General features: G+C 41.5%; 1 protein-coding gene across 1 annotated transcript in view; it reads left to right on the forward strand.

The window, feature by feature from the left end:
- GRK3 (G protein-coupled receptor kinase 3) overlaps nucleotides 1-19,787 on the forward strand; it is a 183,471-nt gene that overhangs the window by 39,693 nt on the left and 123,991 nt on the right. The window contains exon 2 of the mRNA XM_031948769.1: nucleotides 2,550-2,626. Coding sequence (XP_031804629.1) covers nucleotides 2,550-2,626 — 77 coding nt within the window. The remainder of the gene's footprint in view (nucleotides 1-2,549; nucleotides 2,627-19,787) is intronic.

A 19,787-nucleotide genomic window follows, 5' to 3' on the forward strand; every position in this document is an offset into this window, starting at 1 on the left:
TCATTCACCACTTTCTGGGTCTCTCCACATCACCTGGCGATTATCTAAAGATAGTGGAGCTGCTCGCACTGGACACTGCCCTTCCAGTGGGTTATAAAACCCGTCGTGGAGCCAGTATTTTCAAAAATCAAGAAGTTAATAGTATAAAGGGTTAGATTTAGAAGTTCTCTAGGATTACCTGTGGCTCCCCCTTTCTTTTGTTTTTGGAGGAGCTGTTTGTTTCATCACCTGTAAAATGAGGATAATGACACCTTTCCTCCTCCCTCCCTCCATCCTTCCCTCCCTCCCTCCCTCCCTCCCTCCCTCCCTCCCTCCCTCCCTCCCTTCTTTCCTCCTTTCCTCCTCCCTCTTTTCCTCCTTTCTTCCCTCCCTTCCTTCCTTTCTTCCTCCCTTCCTTTGTTCTTCCATGTCTGTGATCTCTACTGTTCCTTTATCTGATCCCACTCTTGTCATTCCACCTTTTTTCTGTCCCTAGCTCTATCCTTTATCTTCCCCTTTACCTGCAATTCCTTTGCCCTCAGATATTTCCCTTCACAGGCTAGACTCTCCCCAGCCCTATTTTGATTCCTGGGCAAACCAGTTCACCACAAGTCTTTCAAGTCATTTGCCCTCATGTTTGATGGCCAGTCTTGCCCTGCTGAGCCTCAGCCTTGAATGGCTCCACTGTGTGTTGCCTTTGCTCCTACTATGTGTTGCTGGAAGAAGATAGAGCCTGTGCTTACCAGGCTCCACTGTCAGTTTGGGTCACACCTTCTCAGCTGGGCTCTCCTTGTGGCAAGGCTTTTCCACCTCCTGACTGAGTCACTGCCCATTCACTATAGACCTTGGCCTCCTTCCTCGGATCTTCCTCTTTCCAGATGAGGACTTTGCCCCCCCCCAGTCTGCCTCTTCTCTCCTCTTCATTTGTCCCACTTAGATACCTCTCCCCCTCTCTCCTCTACCCCACCCCCTTTTCATGGAGAAGTGGGCTTCTCCTGGCCGGGGGGAACCTCAGCAGTCCATGTCCCTTCTCCCTTTCCTCTTGCCCTCTCCGGACTCTTGGAAGTCTGCCTTCTGACCTCACCATTCCACTGAAAGGGCTCTCTCTAGCGTTGCCCTTGACCTCTTCCTGGCCAGTTCCCGTGGCTTTTTCTCAGTCTTCATCCTTCTCTGTAGCCTTCAAGCCTGTCACCTAAAGCTCTCCTGACCCTCCTTGTCCTCCCCTGCTGGATCTTCATTAGATCATGCCTGCTAACTGAGGCTGTCCCCCGAGGTTCTGCCCTGGCTCCTCTCCCCTGGGTGATCTCAGTTCCCATGGATTCAGTTCTTCTCGCTGGGCCAATTGTTCCCAACCATTTGTCTGTCCCTTGCCTCCCCACGTGTCAGCTGCTCACCTGCCCTGGGTCTATAGGGAATTTCTTCAGACTCTCACGGTCTCAGGTTTTTTATTTGTAAAATGGGAATTGGCTTGTGATTATAAAGTGGGAATAATAACCTCCTAGGGTAGATGTTCAAGTGCTCTGCAGATCTGATGGTGCTCCAGAAATACAAATGGGCTGTGATTTCATATTTCAGAATTATCAAGATTTCAGTTTCATGATGTTTTGCCACTATTCTACTAATTATTCTTTGCATTAATTCTTTTGAGATAGACTAGTATGCATTATATCTGTATAAAGAAACAAATGATTTATTAGGTTTCTATAGTATGAAAGCAGCAGGTTCTGCCTGAGGCAAACTCATCACCTGTCTGTGCTGCCATTGGGTCCCTTCCTTTAGCTTTATATTTTCTGTTCCCTGCCCACAAGTGCCCAATACTTCAAGGATCCCGTATTTTCCAAGGGCTCCTTCAGATGAAGGGGCCCAGTGGTCAAAATAATATTTCTTCAATTTTTTTCCATCCTTTTCCTTTTGCCATCCCCTACTCCCCAGTCAAACCCCTTCATCCTTCTGTGTGGAAGATCTCAGGTAGACCTGAAGAGAAAAGTAATCATAATTAGCATTAATTGGTCAATAACTCTCCAAGCTTCTTAATCTTCCTGTTTTCTAGTTAAAGGATTATTCATCTGCTTAAATTTCTAAGGGTGGTGATTACCTTTTTTTTTTTTTTTTTTTTTTTTAAATTAGGATTTAAATTAGGATGTAACTATCTTTAATTCCCATTACATGGTCTCTTTATAAATTTTACCTTCAATTGTAGTACTGAGATAAAAACTTAAAAACCATTTTATCTTTTAGCTTGTATCTGAAATAGCTATTTTATATTATTTCACCTACTTAGAGGTATTTTGCAGGCCCAAGACTTCAGTTAAAAAACAGACTTTAAAGAATGGAAAAACTGAAAAGGCTGTCTCATTCAGCCTTCTCGTTTTAGAAATGGGGAAACTGAGGCCAGGGAGAGTTATTGAGTGAAGAGCCGGCATTAGGCTTCCAGCTTCCTTGGTTCCTATTTATCCCAAACTTCTATCCTTGAATTGAGGGGGTTTATTTACTTTTAATCCTAGGTAATTTTTTTTTCCTTTGAAATTCAGTTTATATTCCTAAGAATATGCTTCCCTGTTGTTTTTCAGTATCCGGAATTTAATGCAGAAGTATCTTAATGAAAGAGGTGAATTAACATTTGACAAGATTTTCAATCAGAAAATTGGTGAGTTATATACTGCATGCTTTCATTTCAGTAGTGGTAGTTGTTATGATAGCAGTAATTGTGAATGTATCATTTCATATTTTATATCTGAGATTGGAAAGAGGGGAGGTGTTTCTGGTAAAAAAAAATTAAACTTTGTGAAACTTTATTTGTTGATCATTAGAATAAGGGGGTACATCCAAGCAGGGAATAGTGGAAAGGCCAAAAGACTCTGAGTCTGTCTTTGCCATTTCTGAGTTGTGGGCCCCTGAATCACCTCTTTGAGCTCCAGCCTCTTCAGCTTTAAAATGGGCACAGGGATGCCTGCTTGCCGGCCTCATCGAGTGATTGTGAGGGCCCGGGGAGAATCTGTGTGAAAGTACTCTGCAAGGCAGTTGTACCAGACTGAGCGACAGAGCAGAAGGTCCACGGCTACGGGGCAGAAGCAGCTGCAGCAGTAGAAACTACTTAGAGGAGTCTCTGAGAAAACCCAGATTCTCTCCCAGGAGATCTTCTGGATCAATCTCTGCAAGTTTCCCTGGAGAGGGTCCTTTGGCTGGTACAAAAGGGTACAGTGGGTGAATTCTTTGAATTTGGGAGTAGTTGCTTAGTAGCCAAAAAGGACGTCCTTTCTCGCTTTAAAACTTGGCTTTGTTAGCCAGTGAGGATTCTGCTGCCCTGAGAAGGTCATCCCTGGAAGGAATTTTCAGCTTTCCTTCTTCCTTGTGCCTCGTCCCTTTGAGGGAGCTTGACGGGAGAGGGCCACGTGGAAAGAGTCCAGGTTTGGAGTTGGAGAACATGGGTTCACGTTCCAGCTCACTCCTGTGTGTGACTTTGATTAAGGCCTGTTACTTACCCAGGCCTTAGTTTCCCTACCTGTAATATTGTTCTCAATAAAAATAAAGAGCCCCTTTGAAATTACCCTTTTTTTTTGATCAAGAAAACTTGGACTTTTTTGCACTTAACCCCAGTTATATGTGCAACATATGTTTTGTTAAATATACAAAATAAAAATAAAGTTCTTCTGAGTGTCTGTGCCATTGATCATAAGAACTCTTACCTGGAACACAGGAGTTGTGCTACATTAGCCAGACGTGGGCAGCTCTGTTTGCCCTCTGACGTGGCAGGTGTTGATTCTGACTGGGGGATGCTGCTTCATTATTGGCTCCCACTTGTCCAGTAGTTAATCATGGCAAACTTATGGAAAGGGAAAGTAAGTGGCATCAGGCACTCCCAAAAGCGAGATGGAGAAACGGAATCATGGGCTCATTTGTCTCAATAGGTGACAATTGACTTGTTTGCTTGCAGGTCAGCGTCACTAGCATGATTGGTCAAGTTGATTCCTGGCTACCAGTTTTCTCCCACTCTCAGAAAACAAATGATGCTTTTCAGAAATTTAATAATTCCCTGGACAATATTTTATCCTCTATCAGGTCAGGGTTCATTTGTCCTTTGTCTCTTTTGCTTGGCCTGACAGCCAACCGAACTGTTAGCCGCCCTTACTGAAGGAATGGGCTTTTGGTGAGTCCACCTTTGCAGATCTTGGGAGAACTGGCCAGGCCTAGTGAGGAGTTCAGCCTTAGCCTTGGCCTTTCGTGAATGGTGACTCGCTGTCAATGTTGACCTACCGTGGATTGCTGCAGGCTTTGGTTCTAGTGAAGATCTCTACAAGTCAAGATTCTTCTCACAAAACAATAAAGCTCAGCATCGTTTCTCCAAAGCTCTTGCTCATCGTGGCATTTGATTATTTTTCCCATCCCATTTTATTATTGAGTTGGGGTGTCTTCAGTATTAATTCAGTCCTTACCACTAGCCGAAGACTGTTGGAGGATATTGTATGAGGAACCCTTTAGTAAGACTACAGAGAGCGAATGTTTATGGAGACATCTTATTTCATTTTTTAAAAAATTTATTTAATAGCCTTTTATTTACAGGTTATATGTATGGGTAACTTTACAGCATTAACAATTGCCAAACCTCTTGTTCCAATTTTTCACCTCTTACCCCCCACCCCCTCCCCCAGATGGCAGGATGACTACTAGATGTTAAATATATTAAAATATAAATTAGATACACAATAAGTATACATGACCAAACTGTTATTTTGCTGTACAAAAAGAATCAGACTCTGAAATATTGTACAATTAGCTTGTGAAGGAAATCAAAAATGCAGGTGGGCAAAAATATAGGGATTGGGAATTCAATGTAATGGTTTTTAGAGACATCTTATTTCAGAGTGAATGAAGCATGTTGGTTCAAGAAGGATGGTATTGTCAGAGAATGGGGGCTAGAGAAAGCGTAAGCCCATTGGGACTGTTTGGAGGCATTTTTCCTTAGCTGCCATCTTCCCAGAGTTTTCTCCCTGATTTATTTTCTTTTGCTCTCCTTTTTTAGTGTTTCCCCCTTCTTACCTTCTCTGCCTTTCTGCCTTTATCCCCTTCTTCCTTTCAATCCTGTCTTTCTTTAACTCATCTTCCTTCTCTCTCCTTGGTGCCCTTTTTGTGTCATCCACTCTCCTCCTCCTCTCTTTTATTTTATTCCCTCTTCATTATTGTCCAACATGTTTACATTGCCATCTATTGATCCCAGTTCTGCTTTTGAATGAAGATGTGATGATTTGGTTTGGGAGGGGGGAGATAGTGGTCTTCCTAAGTATGCTATGATAATGATTCCTTTGAGAGCTAATTTTCTATGATTTAGCCCATTGAAGTGAAAAATTTCAGTAAACATACTTGAATATAAACCCAAAGATATTAATGGTAGAAAGTGGTTATCCCAAAGTTCATCTTCCCTCAAATATTTTGCGGGTTAAAATGTTGGAATGCAGGCAATTTGACATAATTTAATGTAGAAAATATATAAATTATGTGTGTGTATATACACATATACATAAATAGAAGTTTTCCTAGAAGAAATTCATTATTATCCAGATACTTTAAAAAATTATTTATTTTATTTTAAATTAAAGCTTTTTATTTACAAAACATATGCATGGGTAATTTTTCCAGTATTGACCCTTGCAAAATCTTTTGTTCGAAATTATCCCCTCCTTCCCCTCACCCTCTCCCCTAGCTGGCAGGTAGTCTAATACGTGTTAAATATATCAAAATATGTTAAATCCAATATATGCATGCATATTTATACAGTTATCTTGCTGCACAAGAAAAATCAGATCAAGCAGAAAAAAAAAAAAACTAGGAAAGAAAACAAAATGCAAGCGAACAACAAGAGAAAGAGTGAGGATGCTATGTTGTGTTCCACACTCAGCTCCCCCAATCTTCTCTCTGGGTATGGCTGATTCTCTTCATCACTGAACAATTGGAACTGGTTTAAATCATTTCATTGTTGAAGAGATCCACGTCCATCAGAATTGACCATTGCAAAGTCTTGTTGTATAATGTATATATGGGGTGTGTGTGTGAGTGTGTGTATTATTGTGTATGGGGTGTGTGTATAATGATCTATCCAGACCCTTTTAAGTGACATATATGGTCAAAGGACCAGTCAAATCCATATTTTATACATAAGATAAAAATGAAGAAGTCAGGCCCCTTTCTTTGGAATTACCTTTAGCATAGAAACTCCCACGAGATTGAAGACATTCCTTTGTACGTGTGTAATAGAACCTAAGCTATTAAGTCACTGGCTTTCTAAATATGTAGTCATAGGAGCATAGATCCAAAGCTGGAAAGGCCCTCACAAGCCATTATGTAAATCTCTTTTAATGCAAAATTAGCGACGATCATAACTGCTATTTGTTTCCCAAGAGTCTACGTTGCATTTTAATTTGTTGCACATGTTCTTGGACTGTTAAGAATAAGGACTCGCTGCATAGAATGTTACTGAGCCAGTTTCATGCCAGAATGTGGGCTGGAGCGTGTTTGAGTGGACGCTCCACAGGAAAAGCCCATGAGGAACCTGGCGACGCTGGGATGCCGAACCTCCTGCTTTTTGACCCCAACAGTTTGTCATAGGCATCCTAAGAGAACTGCATGGCTCAGAGCTTGCTTCTGGGGACTTAGTCGAAACAGCACCGTCCAGGGCCCAGTGCTACGTGGAGAACTGGCATCCACGAAGCCCATTAAGGAATTGTTTTACATTTCTACTTCGGAAGAGAGCTGTGGTGCAGCGGACGGGAGCCGGCTGTGGTGCAGGTTGGCCTGGGGTCCTTCCTGGCCGTGAGATGCTTGCCTGGACGTCACCTTCATAGAGGCTTTACACAAAAGGTGTCGAAAGCACAGCACGAAGCAAACTAAAATGTCACTGGGAAATGTTTGGTGAAATAAAATAAATGCAGCACAACCCAAACGGCATTACTTTCTGAGTCAGGGCGAGGGGTCAGGTGTCTGCTTCTGCTGGAGTTTGGCTGTTCTAGGCTTTCTCAGACCCCGGGGTAGGAGGACACAACGGTGCATTGGTCAGGGCCTTCCCCGCGCCAGGGAAGTCAGAGGCGTGCCTGGGTCCCTGCCTTAAACTCGCCCTCAGTGGGGAAGGAAACGGGACAGAACCCACACTCAGGATTCCCAGCAGCTGCTGGACGTGCTGGGACTGCCAGAGTCTCCCACGTGGAGGGGGCGCAGGACTCCCGGGGGTTTGTTTGAGAGGGGCCAAGGCAGCGTTCTGGGGGGTAGGGGCTCTGAGGGTGGGAATCCTGTCTGTGTCATTGGGAGAACTGAGGCTTCTTTCATAAAAGGGGTGAGTGTGTGAGAGTGTGTGTGTACACATGCACGTAGTGCTCAGAGCCCAGGCCAGGAGTCCAGAAGGTGGGAGTTCAGAGGTGACCTCAGACACTTCCTGCACAAGTCACTTCACCTTGTTTGCCTCAGTTTTCTCATCTGTTAGATGAGCTGGAGAAGGACATGGCAGAACACTAGAGGATTTTTGCCAAGAAAATCCCAAATGGGGTCATGGAAGCTGAGACTCAATGGAAAAACGAGTGACCGGTGACAAATATCTGTAGTTCACATTTACTGTTTAAAAGGAGATGTGGTATTAGCCTTAACATTACTTTTACACAAAACATCATGCAATGGAGCTAGAGAGAGTTATCTGGTCTCCCAAAAGAGCCGGGGCAGGGGTGGGGTGGGGAGGCTGAGAGGGGAAGATCTAAATGCAGTCGCTGCCCAGATGCTCATTGGCAGTGAGAGCCTGAGCAAGGCACTTAGTCTCAGTTTGCCTCAGTTTCCTCCTTTGTAAAATGGGAGCAATAATGCATGTGCATTCTTTGATGGAAAAGCCAATAGTGTCACCTATTACTGTTCTCCTGGCTTCCTACAAAGAAAGCAAATGGAGCCAGAGTTGAAAAACAAAAAAGATTTATTTTCATAAAACTAAAGACTTTATTTTTCAAAATACATAGCATAGTACAGACTTTTAATTGCATTATTTGTTTTCTAAGTAAAAATCTTATTTTACTTTTATTATGTCAAAGTTTTCTTATAGCCAGAGACCTTGGCACAGGATGAGGTTTTACTGGATAAAATGACTTTAGAGGAGTTGCCCTGCTCTCCACTTACTAACTGCAATCTGTGGACCCCAGGGGCGCTCTGACTCTGCCAATTGAAACCTGCTCCATCCCAATGAGAGGCCTTTGAGAGTGGGAATTCGTTGACTTTTTTATTTCTCCAGGGCTAGCACGGTGTTTTATGCAGGAGTCCTTAATACATTTTCATCATTCACATGAATTGACGAATTTTACTGCTCTGATGGCTCTCTCTTACCTTTACCGAGTCTTTCTTGCCAGATTAATCTGAAATTTATAGCACGTTTCTGAAATTTATAGACTTTATTTTTCAGCTTTTCCAGTAATCTTGCTTCATCCTCAAAAAGCTTTTTCTGATCTTGATATTGTTTCTTGAGATGTTTTATATATGTCTGCTGTAAACTCAAAGGAGTTTTCTTCTTATCATTGTAATTCTGTAATACAGTAATTCAGTATCATATATCTAGGCAGCCTAAATCTTGGATTCTTTCTTGTTTTAGAAGTCTGAGAACTTTTTATTTGTATTTCTCTACTTGTTTCTTTTTTTCTTTGGATATTTTCTAGAATATGATGTTCAATTTTGTTTGTTTTTCTAAATTATGTGAGATACCGGACATCTTGAGAAAAGGACCTTCCCCTTTAGGTTTGTCATGTGAATCTCTCTTTTTCATTACTTTTTATAATTTTATGACATTTTAACTAATTTTTATTGTTGCCTTTGTTTTTGCTTTTTGAAGTTTTCTATTATGTTCCCCTTTTCTTTTATTATTTTTCATTCAGTACCTTACTTAAAACTTTTTTCCCCAGATTTTATTTGGTTCTGTGATTTTCTTGCCATTGTTAATTTGATTGATTTTTTTTTGCTGTCATTTATGTCTTTGGTTCCGAGTTTAAAGAATTGTCATTAGATACAGCTGTGAATAGTTTATACTGAATCCAAAAAGCAGTAGGAGTGAAGAAAATGGCTGCCTGTTGCCCAGAAAAGAGACTGCATCTCTCTCACCCTGGGATGGGTTTGTGCTCTCATGGAGATGAATCTTTTTTCCCACTGGGACAATTTACAGCCTTCACTTTGTAGTTCTTCTTTTAAGAACTGTTTGTTCCTATCTTATATATCTTGGATCTTAAGTTCTTATCACAAAACTTGGATACAAAGATTTTTTTCCCCCATTTGACCACTTCCTTTCTTATCTTTGATGCATTAATGTTGTCTGGACAGAAACTTTTCAGTTTCAAGTTCCCTCTTTTGCTGTAGACAAATTTATGTTTTATTGTTTCTTTAGTTTTATGTTTCTTTTTTATGTTTCTTTAGTTATTTTACTTTAATTTTTTTAAAAGATGGCTCTTTTCCCCCATTTCTCTTGCCTTCATCCCCAATCCCTTCTTCTTTGATTTTCTTTTTCTGCTCCCCCTTCAAGTAGTCCTATTATTTAATTTTCAAATTTTGTTTTTTTGTTCCTCTTTCTAAAAATATTTCTCTCACTCTTCATTTTCCATATTCTCTGTTTACTTTAGATCCTCATTCTCTGATTCGTGATCCTTGTATTTATTTGATCTTTTTCTTTTTTTTTTTTTTTCTATATTCTTCATGTGATCAAAGCTTCTGAGACATCCATTCTAGGCTATCTGCTCTGGGTGCTTTCTGGCACTGCTTGTGGCATTTACCCTGTGGATTCCCCCTTTTCCTTTATGTCTCACCACTAGAATTAATGCCAGTAAGAAAGGAGTATTTCTCTTTTATGATTATAACTAATAATTGAATCAGGACCAAGGTTTTCCCCCCTTTCTACTTCCTTATTAACCAATGCTTTTCAAAGAGTGTTCGTGTTTATTCAGATAGGTCTGAGAAAATGTGGATTCTCTCTTTTGTCAGACAGGTGATACAGAAATTGATGAGTCCTTTTGAAAAAGATTTGGGTGATCCATGTCACCTACCCCTAAGATCCTCATTTGAATGAGCCCACCCCTCATTATAATATCTATTCTCTCATTGATCATTGATTGCTACCTTCAGGGACACCTGCTCTTCCAAGGACACACAAACTGTGAACCCATCACCATGAGAGGTCTTTGGCTTTTGAGAATACCCCTGACCATTTTTTCCCCAATAAACACATTGGCCTTATTAATGAAATGATTAAATTGCCCAGAAATTACGTGTCTTGAACTTTTAAAATGTGACACCAATTTAGCCCTTGTCGGAGAAGATCCTGCTCCATTGTAGGATCCCTTCTCATCAAGTTTCTAATTATGTGGCCCCCATCTCTTTTTTAAACCCTTTTTTCTTCTATTTTTGCTTAAATCTCCCTGTGCATATGCTTCCCCACCCCCGCCCCAGGCTCCTTATCTCCCTCCACTCATCCCCTCTCTTCACCCCCTAGAAGCATTCATCAATAGGTCCCCCATCACATCCAAAGTAGTCTCCTTTTCCCACTCCCCTTCCCCCTATTCCTGTAGGCCCATGATTTGACCCTAATATATCATTTGCTGTTCTCCCCTCCCCCTTTCATATCCTACACAAAAGCAGCACTCACCTGCAGGCGGGGCTCACCAGCTTCTGCCCATAATGCCCCTTGTCGGCCTTCACAGTCAGTATAGGGTCTTGTTTGCCTAGTGCACACCTAATTCATATCTTGTTCTCCTTAGGCAGTCTCTAAGACTGTGACAGCTCCTCCTGTCCTCAGTTGGTGACCTCTTCGTGGAAAGGGGCGATTTGAGGGCCTAAATGCGCCTCCATCTTTTATATGATTGATCTTGGATGAACATTTATTAAAAACGAGGAGAGGGGTGTGTTTAAACTCTAAATAATTGGTAACAAATCTCAGTAACAGTTTGCTACTTTATTTTATTTATTTGCAATTTACTGTTTTTTTAAGTCAGTCTCCTTGATGTTTTTTGTTGTCATAGACCTTTTTTGATATGTCTGTTCTCCTTAGTAGCAGAAAAAAACCTGTTAAGCGAGATTGGCCGAGAGACAGCCCTCCCTGACAAAGGGATCCACTGTTTGCTCTCCGAGGTCCCGGCTTCCCCCCCATGGAGAGGAAAAGTGCGTTATGCCATCTGTTCTTTGGAACCAGGATCGGGCAGGCAATTTACTTTCCCACAACACCGATTCGTTTTAGATTCAAATGGAAATGCCAGTTTACTTGTGTTAGGATCACAGTAAATTGTCAAGAAATGAGAAACAGGCAGAAAAAATAGACAAAAGGTGGAAAACAAGAAAATAATCTGTTTTTCTTCCAAGGTCAGCATTTCACCTTTTCAGTGAAAATCCATCACAAAAAATGTTGCTTTTCTCCTGCCTCACTCTGAGTTGGCTAAATCGTGGTAAGTTGTTTGGTGGGTGGCATTCGTAGGCTCGGCAGAGGATCTCATGCGCCATCTTGCACTTAGCTTTTGGCCACCCTTAGAATCCTTAAAATCCTGGAGGAAAAAACGTTATTTCTCTGGAAGAATCCCCACTGTGATAGGCTCACCTACTTCTAAATGGTGAAATACGACTTAGCTCTTTGTGAAAATTCACTTTTCAGTCTCTCACACAAGTAAGAGAAAGGATCTGAAAATGAATGTGCAGGGGGGGATCCACGTGGCTGGAGGATCATACAGAGCATGGGCCCGTGTATAAGCTGCAGTGGCCGGAGGGTCACGCAGAGCATGGGCCCATGGGTGAGCTGCTGGGCCTTCCCACATGCCGGGAACTCCAGAGAAGCAGGAGCCATGTGGTGGAATTTCCACACTGTGAGTTCCCTCCCTATATAACAGAATAGATCTATGGGTAAAAAAATGAAGACATTCTACATGTAACACAATCTGAGAGATATTTCAGAGAAAAACATCCTGTGCTGGTAAGTGTCAGCATCCATTACCTTTAAGGGTTTCTTCTGAGTCTTTCCAGGTGTCCTGAAAGAACAGGGTGTGGTCAGCTGGGTAGAGGGTGGCTCCTACAGCAGAGTTAGACAAGGTGGGAAGGTTTCTCTCAGCCCTCCCCCCCAGTGCCCTTGGGTGCTGCTGTGGAGTTTCTCACCCGGGAGAAAAGATCTCATGCAGACATTTGGGAGAGCAACGCCTCAAGAGAGTTTGGTAGAGTTTGAGGAAAAGTTGGGGCACATTCAGCACTGGGGAGCCGGGCCTGTGGGGAGCCATCAAGGGCAGGACCAGCGCCCTCAGACCCTTTCCCCACTTGGGGGTCAGCAAGACTGCACCTTATTCACATATGAAAGGTCTGGTGAGTTGGGATATCACTTTCCTGTCTGTGATCCCATAACCTGAGGACCGGAGAACCAAACAGCTGCTTCTTCAGTGACCCACGCCCTGTTCTTTTGGGACACTTAGAAGAGACCCTAAAAGGTAACAGATGCTGACTCTTACCCAGTGCACCATGTTTTTTTTTTCCAAAATATCTGTTAGATTCTGTTACTTGTAGAACTTATTTGCTTTTTTACCCATAGATCTACTCTGGCCATCCAGAGCTTAGCTTCTGAAAGAGCAGAACATGGTAGCTCAGCTGAGTTCCTGCCCCCATGAGCCATGGGCAAGATTATGTGAAGAGAGAAAAGGGACACATAAGTTGCCTTCCCTACCTTATTCTCTAAGTCAGTGGTTCTCAAACTTTTGTTTTCAGTATCTTTATCCTATTAAAAATTATTGAGGATCTCTCCAAAGCATTTTTATCTAGGTTAGATTTATAGACATTTACCATATTGGAAATAAAAACTATTTTTGAATTTGTAGATTCTCTAAAATCCCCAGGATTCTCTAGACCATACTTTGAGAACCACTGATAAGTCTATAACTACACTTCTTACACTCTGCGGGGCCAAACAGAACCTCCCACAGGCCATCCCTTCAGCTGCCTTGCCTTTCTCATCTTTGTCAGATGCAACCTCTTATTGCATCTTTTCTCCTGTCTTTGTGAGGCTGATTTTGTAGCCAGCTGAAAGACTTAACTGCTTGTCCCTATTACATGTTTTCTTCTTCAGTTTAGTCCGTCCTTCTAGCCTGTTGAGACCTTTTTGGAAGCACGCCAACTCTGCCCTCCCTAGTGGGCATTCCCGGGATGCTGCTGCAGAGTCCTCCGGGCTCCCTGGCATGCAATGCCCAGTGACCACACTTGGGCTGTGCCATTCAACCACTCCTTAAGCCATCCTTTTTCTGCCCACTCCCCATCTCTTGGCAAGGCTGGCAGAGGAGACTTTGTCAAGTGCTTGTCGAAAATCTAGATAAGCCATGTCCCTGGCATTCAAGTGATATAACAGATGTAACATCCTCTGTAAATCTTCACATGCTATCAGAATTCTGGCTATTATTTTTTCCCTTAATTTACCAGTTCAACAACCCTTTTGCCAAAAGAAATGAGATGAGTCTGTGGCTCTTTCTGTACCTGTGCCAGCCTTTTGTGACCAATGCTTCCTTTTCTAGGTATTTAAGAAAACTTTATTTGTAGAACCCATTCTAGATAGAAGCTTTCCTGGAATCAAAGAAACTTACTGACCTTCTGGCCTGCCCTGGAATTTCTCTATATGTTATGGACTGTTTTCTTCTGCTTTTTGTTTTTATTTTTTCTTTTCTTTTCTTTTCTTTTCTTTTCTTTCTTTCTTTCTTTCTTTCTTTCTTTCCTTTCTTTCTTTCTTTCTTTCTTTCTTTCTTTCTTTCTTTCTTTCTTTCTTTCTTTCTTTCTTTCTTTCCTTCCTTCCTTCCTTCCTTCCTTCCTTCCTTCCTTCCTTCCTTCCTTCCTTCCTTCCTTCCTTCCTTTCCTTTCCTTTCCTTTCCTTTCCTTTCCTTTCCTTTCCTTTCTTTCCTTTCTTTCCTTTCTTTCCTTTCTTTTCTTTTCTTTCTTTTCTTTCTTTCTTTCTATTTGCCCTTGTCCAATCATGTTGTTTTCTTCCCCATTTAATGAACTTTTAAGTATCACTGATGGTTCTCCAGCAACTGTGTTTCCCTAGCGTGATCAGAATCTTGTCAGCAAAGCTTTTAAGTAATGAATTACTTTGAGTTGTGAAATAAAGGATGCCTTTATTTTTAATTTAGGCCATTTGTTAGTGGAAGTCTCTTTCTTTCATGGGCCTTTTCAGTTATATGTAGGTGCTAAAATTTATAAAGTTTATGATACTAATTTTTGGCTAGTGCAGTGACTACATTGTGCTGTATATAAAGTCTTGCTGTAGTTTAGTTTTTGTTGTTGTTGTTTTTTTAGTATAACAAGTGAGTTGTGCTGTAACAGATTTTTGTTAAGAAGAGACAACTTAGTTTACTCAAAAGGGCCTGAGCCACAATTGGGAAATGGGAGTTTTTGCTGTATGGTCTGATTGGATCCACTCAGCTTCTCAAGGAGAATTCACAGAACTGGCTGTGAGGGGTTTGTCACATTGATAGCTTTTGGAGGGTTGTAGTTCTAGGGTTCCTCCTAGGTCCAACATCTCATATTCTAAGCTCTCTTTCAGCACCTTTTCAAATCTAATCAAACCAGACCTTTCCAAATTTAATGTTCTAAGTTCTAGGTTTATTTGTTTTTCAAGTTTCATTTCACAGACACTTAAGACCAGTTGGAACGCCATTTGGCATAATGGTATTTGTGACTGAACTGAATTCCAAGCCATAGGAACTAATATACAGAGTGTGTGTGTGTGTGTGTGTGTGTGTGTGTGTGTGTGTATGTGTGGTGTTTGAATATAACTAATGAGATCAACTAAAAGATTGGCCTGTCAGGATTATTATTATTATCAAAATTATTTTCAAAATTTAAGTAGAATAAGTTTTCTATGACCCAGGTCTGTCCTTTCCAACAAGCATTTGTGTTTGTTAAGATCATGGCAACTGTTATTAGTTGTCATGCTATTTTCTCTTTGCCACTGCCTGGTGATTGGAGCATTGCCTTTAGGAATTGACATTTCATAATGTCTTTGCTTTGTCCAGAAAGAATTCTACTAAGTTAGAGTTAGCATCTGATGTATTGTTTTAAAGTCAAAGTGGATCATCAGTAGGAGCTTTTTTCCCTCTCAGCAGGGATGTGCAGAATCATTGGAAAAAACTACCCAAGACTAAATTGTTTCTTTGTGTGGTTTATCTGTTCAGAAGTGAATTTGGAAATGATTTTAAAGCTATGATGATGTAGCTGTGTGCCCCACCCCCTGCCACAGGCCCTCGCTGAGTGTCCCCCTCACTGTGGCAGAACCAAACCGTTTGGAAAAAAAATAGTGGGAAAAAGGTAAAGAGTGAAATTTGTTCCAGTGTAAAGAACCCGCCGTCCCCAGCCATGCACAGCCATTTCCCAGCTAACATAACTGCTGTTGTTGCATAGGTATTATCTCTGTGCTACACAGAGGATAATGGCAAAGCCTTCTTCGCCTGTTTAGGATGTGCAGAGGATGAGAAGAGCACAACATGGTCATGGTCTTCCCATATCTGTGGAAGAGGGATGTGTTTTGTTCTTCTTGACCCTGAAAGCAAAAAACAGAATGGATGGATGGAAGTTACAGGGAAACCGAGGAAAAACCTCCAGGGCTGCTTGTAGACTAAGGCCTTCCTCAGTGTCCGGTACGTCTGAGGAGCTGAGTGGACATGGGCTGCTGCCTCCTGTCAGGGAGTTGCCAGTGACCCTGATGTCCCAGAAGTGGCAGCCTGAGGGAGGCGCTAGACCAAGAGAGAAGGCTTGAGCTGGTGTTTGGGCCTTGCTGCTTGATTGTTTGTGTGATCTTCCGGCGGTCACCCCGCCTCTTGGGGGCTCAGTTTTTATTTTGTAAAATGAGGTTTGACTCAGTGACCTCCAGTGTCGTTTCTAGCTTACGTGTCATGGCTTTACTTGGAGACAGTGTGGTAGAGATTCCTCCGGACCGGCTCATCATGAAGATTTCTTCTTAATCTGCAGTTATCGCTGCGACTGCTGAGGGGACCAGTGTACTCAGAACTTCTGGAATATTTGAGCCCTAATTTTACTGTGTTGAACAAAATTCAAAGATGTTTGAGAACTTAAGTCTGTGGAATTGATGAAAAGACAGTTTAGTGGTGTGCCGTTGCTAGGTTCCGAGGAGGCCTACTGTCCCAAAGAGGGGTTTGTGGCCCAGCTCGGTTTCTCCAGGATAAACGTTAGATAACCAGAGAAAGGGGACAACTGGGCTGAGACTCCAAATCAAATGGACTCTGCTGTGAGGAGTGGTCTCTGGCACAAAGGAAATCTTGGGGGCTTCTCTGTTGTATTCACATTTGTCCACAAACCCCAACACGTGAAAACTGCTTCCAGTTTCCTGGGTCAAGTTTTCCTGTTCTAGATTTGTCATGTGGAGGTGACAGAAATATACCATCTACAGATGTAGAGTCCAAGGTCTTCTGCATGAGCCCACTGAAGAGCTCTCTCTGCTGCCTGCAGATAAGCCCACGGTAGAAAGGCTCATCCCCACATTGGCTCTGGGGATTTAATAGACACAGCGAGTCCCGAAGACCTCCCTCGAAGTTGGAGAGAGGTTGGAGTGGAGGGAGTGGCGAGGGTGCTCGCATAGACAGAGGGACGGTGGGCAGGGTGTGGAAGTTCAATAGCATGTAACAGGGACCCCATTTTCTTCATAAGGAGTGTAATGTGGTATAATGGAAAGGGGAGATTTGGAGTCAGGAGGCATCAGTGTGAAGACCGAGTTAGCCCCTGGATACCTTAGAATCAGCCAGAGTCAGGATAAGCAAAAGTCCTTGGTCTTTATTCTTGGTCTTTAGGGGTAGAAGTTAATTGGATGGATGCAGGCTCCACGACCTTCCTTCTCTTGGTCTTCCACCAAAGTAACTCTGGCTAGTCTTACTCCACTCCCTAGTCCCTCCTCACAGTTCTCTGTATACACCAATTATCAAGCCAGCACAGAATAGTGGGAAGGGCCATTTTCTAAGCATATGCTTATAGAGTATTGTCCAATCAGTAATTAGCCTTAAGTGCTCGGTTGTCCAACCTCAGTGCATTAACTCAAGAGTTTCAGCCCTTTACACATCAGAGTTTGAATCCAGCCTTTGGGGTGGGGATCAAGGTCAAATGGGATTTTTGCACATATTTTATTTGGTCATTTTACGTATTTTGAAAACCTTTAAAGAACTAAACAAATGTTGCTTGTTACAGCTAGTATGTTAAATTGCTGAAATCAGAGTTAAACTTTTTCATGTATTAAGTAATATTTTCTTAGTAGTTCTTATAAGTGCTAGTTGGAATGTATATTTACCAGCAGTAATTTCATTTTATTTTTTAGTATTAACTTTGCATGCAGTTTTTTTAGAAATTATAATTGTAGGACATTTTCCTTATCGAGCAGTATGATACAAAGGCTCTGTACTCCTGCAGTTCAGACTCTTTGGGCTCAGGCTGTGCCAGCTGCTTTTCCTTTAGCTAGTTTGAAGATTCATCCTCCATAACTTGAGGATAATAATATCTTTCGTTCTTCACTCCCGGGCCTGACGTTAGGATTACTTGCCATTATGTATATGAGAGCAATTTATATTATAACACACAGCACTGGAAAGAACTGCCTGTCTGTATGTTAGAAAGAAAACATTTCAAATGTCAGATTTAGTTTAGATTCTCCAAAGAAATCAGGATAATCTATTTTGTGGGCAAAGAGGTTTAGCGAGTAGATAAGACTTAGAGTTTATTTTCATGATCCCTGGGGAGAGTTTTTCCACCAGAAACATCTTCCCCACTGAATCCTTCATTGAAATGATTGGCTTTTCATTCTGTTTGTCACATATTGCCATCTTCCTGCTGACCTACTTCATAGTTTGCCTCCAGCTTAGCCCTGAGGCTTGGAAGACAAAGATAGAAAATGCTAAATATACAGAATGAAGTTCTTGTTGGAATCAGTGTTAAAAGTGACAGACCCATCTGTGACTTTCTGAGTGTTTCTCACGTGATTCTTTTGGTAGCTCACAGGAAAAACATTGTTAAAATACAGAAACTCTAATTTCTATACCAAGAATTCTAATTAATTTTGATAGACAGTACAACTAGTCAGTGTTCAACTTGGAGGCAGCAGGGAAGGATGGGAAAAGCCCTGGACTAAACATCCAGAGTTTTTCTGACCAATGAGAGTAGTTTTCATTTTTTCATCAGTGTTTTCTTTTTATCCCAGAGTCTGAAATAAGAATACATTTTGTTTAATTGGATCAGCCAGCTGAAACAACCTGTAGCGTGCTTTCAGTAAATGTCACTTCAGAATGTGTGTACATCCATATATATATATATATATATATATATATATATATATATATATATATATATATTATCCTTTCACCTACATTATGCAATTGCAAAGCTGCCCAAGACTTCTCTGAAAACCAAATGAGAGGAGACTTGCATAATGACCTTCCTATGTAAAATGTTGTATGAGTTGGCAGGATGTTTTCCTTAAAAATACCCTTTGAAGGTAAACAGTACAAGTGTTATTATCCCCATTTATAGATAAGGAAACAAAGCTCTAGAGAGATTAAATATTGAATCAATTTATACAAATACTGAATAACAAAGACAGAGGCTGAACTCATCTCTCCGGATGTGACGTCCAGGGCTTTTCCCAGCTTGCCATGCTCCCTCTGAATTAAACACTGGCTAGTTGTGCTGCCTATTAAAATTAATTAGATTTCTTGGTATAGAAATTAGAGTTTCTGTAAATGTCATACTTACTACTGACTCAGTTGGAAATACTTCTCCTAGAGTATAATGCTTTATTTCTTCCTGTGATATTTTAGTCCTGCTATTTCCAGTCAAGGTCAAAACCAGGAAACGCAGGAACATGTATGCTATTATTTAAAAAAAAAAAAAAAAAAAAAAAAAAAAGGTTAAGCACACTTCCTTTTATGAGGCATCAGTTTTGCTTCGTTTGGGTATTTCAATGCTAAAAATAGTTTAGTTCATGTTTCTTGGAATGAAGCTAACTAAATTTGTGTCTTCATTTGCTGAAAGGTTTGGCTCATACTTTACAGAACCGATTCTTGGGAAGAATTTTGCTCAAAGAACCTTGCTTCCTACTCTGTAATAGATAGAAAAGCTTCTTGGACAACCATCTCTAGCAAGGACAAGAATATTTTCTATTTCTTCTTTCACTCAAAAGACTCCTTAGAAAAAATGGGAGAGTGCTTAAAAAAAGGGCAGTCTTCAAAAGAAGCTGACGTAGTGTGTGTGATTCCATTGCTTGAGATTATATGCTAGTTACTCATTTAAGTAACTGATAAAAAAGGTTTTTATGATAATCAATTTTTTTTTTTTTTTTACCATGTTGTTGACTTATAAAATAGATTGCAAAATAACCCTCAGACAGTATGGCCTCCTTGTGCTCCCATGATGAGTGTGGAACAGAGGGTGCTAAGATTTGCTCAGTTTTGGGGAGCCCAGACAGTGAATTAGAGGCACACTGTAGTGGAACTTTCTTGATGCTGCCCTCCAAACAACTTCAAAATAAAGCCTCAAAACAAAATTTGGAGCCGCAGAGCCAACTGAAGGTCAGGGCGAGACGTTTTTCTGGCCTAAGAGAACTTGGGAGGTCTGAAGGAGAGGTCTGTAGCCAGGGGATGGATACCCATCTTGGCGGGGGGGCAGCAGAAGCAGGCATCTTGGGAGCTCCTGGCTCAGAGGTGGTGATGGGGGCTGGTCGGAAAGGGATTTTAGCAGACCCTTTGCTGGCACTGGGTACAGCTGGCACTGATTGGCAGTTCTATTGCTGAAACAGTGCTGAATTGTAG

Source organism: Sarcophilus harrisii, chromosome 1, assembly GCF_902635505.1.
Source record: "Sarcophilus harrisii chromosome 1, mSarHar1.11, whole genome shotgun sequence".
NCBI lineage: Eukaryota > Metazoa > Chordata > Mammalia > Dasyuromorphia > Dasyuridae > Sarcophilus > Sarcophilus harrisii.